The sequence below is a fragment of the Corvus kubaryi genome, unplaced genomic scaffold, assembly GCF_017639235.1.
Source record: "Corvus kubaryi isolate FWS band 111438036 unplaced genomic scaffold, C.kubaryi_AGA036_p1.0 37220, whole genome shotgun sequence".
Lineage (NCBI taxonomy): Eukaryota > Metazoa > Chordata > Aves > Passeriformes > Corvidae > Corvus > Corvus kubaryi.
In genome coordinates, this window is record NW_024581063.1 from 1365710 (window position 1) to 1373679 (window position 7970).

The 7970-nt window shown below is 53.6% G+C and overlaps 2 protein-coding genes across 4 annotated transcripts in view; one reads left to right on the forward strand and one right to left on the reverse strand.

Moving 5' to 3' along the window:
- LOC121662027 (mucosa-associated lymphoid tissue lymphoma translocation protein 1 homolog) overlaps positions 1–918 on the reverse strand; it is a 26828-nt gene extending 25910 nt beyond the window's left edge. The window contains exon 1 of one of the 2 annotated variants that reach the window (XM_042022805.1): positions 817–915. The gene's annotated coding sequence lies outside the window, so the exon portion shown is untranslated. Of the gene's footprint in view, positions 1–816 lie in introns of both variants that reach the window. The other variant, XM_042022806.1, reaches the window with a different exon arrangement.
- A 4532-nt stretch (positions 919–5450) lies between these two features.
- The window catches only part of ALPK3 (alpha kinase 3), a 33329-nt gene continuing 30809 nt past the window's right edge, over positions 5451–7970 (forward strand). For both annotated transcript variants that reach the window (XM_042022807.1, XM_042022808.1), the window contains exon 1: positions 5451–5687. In XM_042022807.1, coding sequence (XP_041878741.1) covers positions 5545–5687 — 143 coding nt within the window. In that variant the 5' untranslated portion in view covers positions 5451–5544. The remainder of the gene's footprint in view (positions 5688–7970) is intronic.

Here is a 7970-nt window from a genome sequence, read left to right on the forward strand (position 1 = left end):
GCGGCGGCCCTGCACGGCCCGGCTCCGCACGGCCCGGCCCCGAACGGACCGGCACGGCACGGACTGGACCGGCTCCGCACGGCCCGGCCCCGAACGGACCGGCACGGACTGGACCGGTTCCGCATGGCCCGGCCCCGCACGGACCGGCTCCGCATGTCTGGCCCGCTCCGACGGGGACGCTGCAGGACGTGTCCCTAGCCTGGGTGCCACGGCCGCCCGCACCTCCCTTCCCACGAGTGACCTTTCCCTCTCCCCAGGGGTGTCCTCACGCCCACCGCCACTGCTGACCTCACCCTCATTCACACGGGTGTCCTTTCCTCCTCCCTACAGTGCGCCCTGACCGCCCCCCCCCCCGTTACAGCTCGACTTGTCCATATCCCACAAGTGTCCTCACCCCCTCCCCACGGGTGTTTTCACCCCCAATCCCACTGGTGACCTCAACCAATCCCCACAACAGTCCTTGCCCCTTTGCCACAGGTGTCCATGTCCCCATTCTGGTGGCCTCAGGCACTTACCGTGAGTGTCCTCTCCTCCTCCCCACACACCTGCTTATGGGTGTACTTGCCCATATCCCCACTGGTGTCCTCACCTCCCTCCCCACCAATGTCCTCCACCCCATCCCCACAGCCGTCTTCACCCATATCCCCACTGGTGTCCTCACCCTGTTCCCACAGGTGTTCTTGCCTCATCCCCATGGGCATCCTTGCCCCTGTCCCCATGACCACCCTTGCTCTCATCCCCATAGCCACTCTTGCCCCCTGCCCACATCCCCTGTGCCCACCGCTCTCACCCCCCAGGCTCCACGGCCACGCTCACCTCTCTCCTGGGGACCACAGCCCAAAAAGTTCATGGTGGAGCCAGCACTCCCACAGGTGGGCACATAGAACCCGCTTCCTCCAAGAAGTCCCCGCCAGCTGGGCCGGGCATCACGAGGGCCCCAGGGGAAGTTGTGCCAGGCCAGCCCTCCGGAGGTTGCACAAGCCCTTCTGAGAAAGGAAGGACAGACTGACGAGGAGTCCACAGTGCTGTGCTGTAGCTTGCACTTACAAGGTCAGACTCATTAACCCAAAACTCATCACCCTTCCAGAGGCAGCAGGACTACAAGGAAATTACCTGGAAATGGTGAATGTAGAGGAGAGAGGGTGGCCAGGGAGTGACTGAGTGTCACTCCCAAAGAACTTTGACGTGACTGGGAAGGCAGCGTGACACAAAGCCCATAGGAATTAAGCCGGTCTGGGCTCAGGATGTGGGGTGACAAGGTTCCCATTCCCAGGGCAGAGAAATTCGCATCTGGCTGGCTTCTCCCCATGTTCATAGTCCTAGGAAGCAGGTTCCCATGGTGCCAGGAGTGACGGGGACCAAGACTTCAGCATGAGGGGGATGATGGACCAGTTAGAGAGGAGGCTGTGAGACTCTCACTCTGCTGCTGAAATTTCTCTATGCTGTAGCAGTGGCTATGGGCCGACCAAGGAAAAGCAAGGCCATCAGGGATGTCTCTCCCAGGTGGCAGCATGGAAGGGCACAAATAGGGGCATCAGGATGGCAGAGAGAAGCAGTTGTGGCCGAGTGCTCATGGATCCACGCTCTATGGAACCCAGGGCAGGGCTGAGCTGTGCCATAGGGTTGGAGGGACTAAGCAAGGCTGAGGGCTGCACCTCTACCTGCTGCTTTTCTTTTCTAACCACTGGGGAAGAAGGTGGTAGGAAAAAGCCAAACCAAACACACCTGGTGGATCAAGGAAGGATTTTCTCCCTCCACATCCTTTCCTTTGTGCAGAATGGGACAGAATCTAACACTGCAAAGGCAGGAAAACCTGCTACACCTTGTCCATCCAATGTGACCCAGAGCAACCCCTGCTCCAAAAAAGGACTGATCCTCTCCTTCCATGGATACAAGAAAGGTGATGCTTAGCATGGGACCTTTCTTTGTGCTCATCTCCCCAGCTGTCTGAAATCACACAGACTGTCCTTTTTCCTATTTTCTCGAGGGTCCAGCCAGGCATTTGGAAATACACCCTTGCAGGTTGAAAATCTATGAATGATTGTAAATGAGTATGTGCCAGCAGCTCCATGTCACGCGTATGCTGCACAATTATTATCTATGCAGCACAGGTAGCTAATAAAAATTATCATTAAATAAAGCCCAGAACTTTCCTATGGCTAAAGATAACACTTCTGGTTGATGCAGAATCTCTTCAAATAGCTGGAGGTTGCTGCGTTCCCTGTAGACAGTTTCTCCAGGTTTGGACAGAGAATCCTCCGCCAAAGACCTCCTCAAAAAGTCCATTGTGCTCGTCCTCTGTCAGAGCCCTTCCCTGGCACCATCTGTGAATATTTGGGGGAGAACCAGAGGTGAGAGCTTGTTGTCAGAGCGCATGAAGAAGCCTGTCATTTTAGAAAGGGAGGAACTTAAGGGTGCAGAATGGGAAAGGGAAGGATAAATTGTGTGAGAGGAGTGAGAAAACATCTGCGACTCTGTGAGTCAGTGCTGGATTTGCAGGCAGAGGAAGAAAGCTTTGCTAATGAGGACTGAAGCCTCGTGCCCAGCTTGCTCAGGCTCCAGCAGCTGAACACGTTTCCCCCAGAGCTGGGAGCAGAGGGCACTGTCACTCTCTGAGCAGAATGACGGGAGAGCAGATGCTGTGAGAGGAAGCTGTCTCAGCAAGTGATGGGCACAACAACCATTCAGAGCTTGCAAGGGCAGAAAAAGAATATAACATAACCCTTGTGCATCTGGGAGGGACGATCAAACACCATAGCAGGCTCTTTCTCATCACATTGGAGCTAAACCTGTGCTCACTATCCAGGCTTCTCTCCACTGACGGGGTGAAGCACCAAATCATGGTATGAGCAGGGTGGGAAGGGAGCTCTGGGGGTCTCTGGTCCAGCCCCCCACTCTGAGCAGGACATCAATCAGCTGCTCAGCACCATGTCCCATCCACAGCCAACTGTCTCACAGAGGGGAGATTGCCCACCTCTTGGGTCCCTGTGGTACTGCTTGATTCGCTTCACAGGGCAAGTAATTTTCCTAGTATCTAATCAGAACTTTCCTCCTTGCCATTTGCATTTTTTCCTCTCATTCCATCAGTCTGCACCTCTGAGTCTGTGCCCTCCTGTGAGGTAGTGAAGAAAACAAGGTCTTTCCCTGAAGCCTAAAACCCAGTTTCTCTCATCCTCTTCTCCTATGTCAGGTGTTTGAGCTCCTTCAATCTTTCTAATGGCCTTCACTGGACTTGATCCACCATATTAGTGTCTTTCCTGTATTGGGGAATCTGAACAGACACAGTTCCAGGCTCAAAGCAGAAACCTACCTGTTCTGGACACGCTTCTTAGATAGTCTGGGCTCTGTTCCATCAGATCAATATTCCAGGAGACTGGGCTCATGGTAAAATAATGTGTAATTCATAGGCTGGGACTTGAATTCAGGTTTCCTGAAGGTGTGGGACCTGAAAGTCCTCTTTCTCCTTCCCGAGAAAGGGACGGGAGCAGGAGAATGCCAGCTTGGGTCCTCCCAGCCCAGCATCCTGCCTCCCACATTTGGGCAGCAGCCAGAGCAGAGCAAAGGGTGTGAGATCAGGGCACGCACACACTGATTATTCTTATGCAGCTCAAACATTTCTTGAACTGAAGGTACTATCTTCATCCTGCATAAACCTCAGGAGATTTTCTTTCCACAGATTTGTCCTGTGGATTTTATTAATCCCTGTTGATGGTGAACAGCCACAGCCATGTGTGGGAGTAGCCTAAAGCTAAGGGGAGGGAGGAAGCATCTCCCTTTCACTTATTTTACCTGCTAATTTGACTTGTTCTCCTTGTCCTTCTCAGCTGTGTATACCTCAGTCATGGGCACCTCAGTAGTTTCTTCCAGGCTGAAGAGTCCCAGTCCTCATAGGTACCCTTCATGCAGCAGCCAGTCTGGACCTTGGCTCATCCTTGCTGCCCTTCTCTGAGTTCTGCATTTGGGTATTTTGGGGGTCTGCTGTATTCTGTTTGAGATGAATTATTTCTAAGTGACATTAGCTCACACAGAGCACACTGCTGCCTATTGAAAATGAGTATTGTGGTTTCCCCCGTGGATCATGTTACATTTGTTTTATGCAATCTCATCTCCTATTTCACTGCCTGGTGAAGGTGAAGTCTTCAGTCAGCCCTCTGGGACCACCATTCTCCGTATTTCCTAGGACCACATCCAAATGTCTTATGAGGTCCATCTCCTTTGCATTTGCCAAGATCAAGTATCCTCTCTGGTATCACAAATCCTGCACCTGACACGCCTGATAATGTGATCATCTGCCACTGTTGTGTCACCTGTATAGGTGATGCACACACTCTGTGTGTCCGTGCATACCCTGGTGCCAATCCCTATCCAAAGTCACCTTCCAAATCACAGTATTTGCTGGGGAAAAGGAATCAGGAGTGTCCTGCACCAACTGATCCATCACCTGCCCTGCTGCTTGCTGCCACATCTGCTGCCTCTCCTGCCCAGGGAGGACCAGCTCAAATCATGTTGTATTTCCTGGAAAGGAGCAATTTGCCATCATTTCCCTGCTCCTGCCACAATCGCTGCTGTGCAGCCATGGGCAGGCAGCTAATCCACTCAGATGAATCTGCTCCATCCATCATTCCAGTGCTGGAGGGATGTGGTGCCACCAGTGACACGTCTGCAGCTCATGATGCAACAGCTTGACAGGCAAGAGAAAGGTAGAACAAGAAAATAATCCAATTTTATTACTCATTATATTTTCATGTGGTATTAAATCACTGCTAGTAATTGTTTGTGACATGTATCCACCTTTTACATCCCTCTTTTTTGCTGTCTTTTTAAATGGAGACTGAATAAATACCATCACAGACTTTCTCTTTGGCATTCTGGGATAAAAAACAGGCTGCCAAGTCACGAGACCCCAATGTGAGGATGTGACTGCCATGACCACACTGAGTGGTGCAGCCAGCCAGGGTGGGAGCCTTGTGCCTGCAAGGAATCGGGGGATGTTGTAGCTGATCCTGAGAGATCACAGAATCATGGAATATCCTGAGCTGGAAGGTACCCACAAGGACCAATAAGTCCAACTTCTGGTTCTGCACAGGACAGCCCAACAATCCAACCCTGTGCCTGAGAGCATTGTCCAAACTCACCTGGAGCTCTGGCAGCCTTGGTGCCATGACCATTCCCTAGGGAGCCTGGGCAGTGCCCGACCATTCTCTGGGGGAAGAACCTTTTCCTCATATCCAACGTAAACCTGACACAACTTCATGCTGCACCGTCGGGTCCTGGCAGTGGTCACCAGAGACATCTTTGAGGTGTGAGAAATCCCCCGCGGTTGGGAGGTTAGTATAAGAAAAAGTTCACTTCTTCCTCAAAGGCTGGACTCGAGCCGGCAGCGACGGCGGCAGCAGGAGGAGGCCGGGCAGCGGGCCCGGGGAGGCCGGGCAGGGGCCGCTGCGTCACGATTGACAGCGGCATGTGCGGGGCGCCTATAAAGGGCGGCGCTGAGTGACAGGGCGGGCAGCGACGGCCGCGGGGCAGGGCAGCCGCACTCCGGCCATGGGCTCGACCCGCCGGGCCCTCGCGGGCCTCTACGGGCGGGGAACGAGCCACATCGACGGGGCGGAGGAGGCCGAGAGCGCGGCCTGGGCCTCGCGGCCGGACCGGCGGAGTTACCTGCTGGGCATCCGACCCCAGAACAGGTGAGCGCCGGCCCGTGGGAAGGCGCTGCTGTGGGTGTGTCCCCGGGCTGGCCGCTGCCGTGGGTGCGGTGACAGCGGGCGCGGGGCTTGCGGGGGACAGGCGGGGGAGGCGGGCCGGGCCGGGCCGGGCCGGCCGCGGGTGCAGCGGGAAGGGCGGGCTGGCCCTCACCCCAAGCCGTGAGGCTACCCCGGCCTCGGAGGGAGCGCGGGGCCGGCCGCCTGGAAGTGGTGTAGCCAATGGGCCTGGCCATCCCCGGGGAGCTCCTCCAGGGGCGAAAACCAAGCGATGGCTCGGGGTCTCCAGAGGAGCTGGTGTGCTGTAGACCAGTCCCTCGCCTCCCCAAAGAGAGCTTGGGGGTGTCACAGCTATTGCAGGGCAGGGCCTGTCAGCATCTCACATTGTGTTTGGCTGGGCGGGTGTGTGAAGTGGTGGCATCATAGAATAGAATCATGGAATATCCTCTCCACAAGGATCATCGAGACCAGCTCCTGGCCCTGCACAGGACACCCCAACAATCCCACGCTGTGCCTGAGCTGGTTGTCCAAACACTCCTGGAGCTCTGGCAGCCTTGGGGCCAGGACTACTGCCCTGTGGAGCCTGTTCTGGTGACCCACCACCTTCTGAGTGAAGAACCCTTTCTTAATATCCAATAATCTATCTTAACCCCCCTTGTACAGCTTAATGCTGGTCCCTCGGGTCTTGTCCCTGGTCACCAGAGACCAGAGATTGATCCGTGCTGCCTCTCCTCTTCCCCTCATGAGAAAGCTGCAGACCCCAGTGACGCCTCAGTCCAAGCTGTAATTGTGAAATCCTGACAAACACGAGTGTCTCCAGTTAAACTCAGGGAACAGCACTGACCTTCCTGCCTTCATTGTAGTAAAGCTGTTCACCAGACAGAGCGAGGGGGCCCGCTGGGTTCTGTGCTCGGGTGCCTTATCTTATTGCCAAGAAGGCATTTCTACAATGTAGATAGGGGCTGAGCAGCAATGAGATCAGCATTCCTGGGTCAGGAATGGCCTCCAGCAGAGGGTCTGGGGTAGGAATAAGGCTTTGTTCGCAGGGAAAAGGTATGATAAACATGCTGTCAGCTGAGCCTGACTGAGGTTAGGAAACACAAAATTACAGGGTGACATGCCAGCAGCACCCAAGGTATCAGTGATTGTGTGAGGCATTCAAAAAAGCCTCGAAATTTCTTTGAATTCACTGGGAATGTTCTTCAGTCTATGAGCTCTCCAAATGAGTGTGCCTCTTCCCTGCTGATGGTTTATAAATAATCCATTTCCAGCGTGTCAAGCATTGATGCCTCAGGGAGTCAGACATTCATAAAAATAAACGCAGGACCAAAAGAGATAAAAAAGTGCTGCTTGGAAGTCAGGTGTTAAAACTGGGGTAATGCCAAAGTGAAGTTGCCTAAATTCAGTTTCTTTGTGCTGGTATCATGTCATGCTGGGGTGTGAGCTAATTGCAGACTGGCTGCACACCATGACGTCTTCAGCACCATCAAATGCCCATACAGCTTCCACAGCCCGCAGCCTCAGATCATACCATGGACAGGAAATCTCTTAACTGAGCCCAGTGACTCCATTCTGCGGATTACAAGCTGAGAGAGGCTTTAATAAAGATGTTGAGATGTTTGGGTTGCCTACAGCTTAACTTTTCTTTCCCTTGACTATGCTCAAATTGCAGCTTTAATCAGTTTAACAGTAAAGGAGGGTTCGTCCATCCTGCAAGGAATACCTTCAGTGTTCCCAGCCGGATTCCCAAAGTTAGGTCTGCTGAGGAAGGCATGGAGCAATGTAGAGCCCATGCAGGCAGTGCACCTGGTGTCTTTTGGCTGCACCACCACTTGAGGCTGTGGCTCAGGCGCGGTAAATCCGGCCCATGGCTGCAGAGCTCTGAGCCCTGAACCTCTCGAACTTGTCAGTCTAATGCTGCCATGGCTGCACCCCAATTTCCATCCGTGGGAGCCCAGTGCTGGCAAAGGGACTCTGTGCTGCCCCACTTAAATCAGCAGCACATTCAGTTTCCACAAATTCTCCAGTCATTTTTCCAACCGCTTATATACATGATCGTCAAAGCCTGGGGAAGGGCAATTTCATTTTGCCTCGTAACTCTGCTGTCTGCCCCTTCTGTTGTAAGAAGCAGTGACTAAATAATTGCTAAATGGCAAAATTGACCTTTCCTTGAATTCATGGCAACTTCCAGGTTCCCTAATGAGTTAGGGAGGAGGCATATGAAAGTCTGGTTCCCTGCAGAGCCCTACAAGTGCTGAAGGCTTGAGC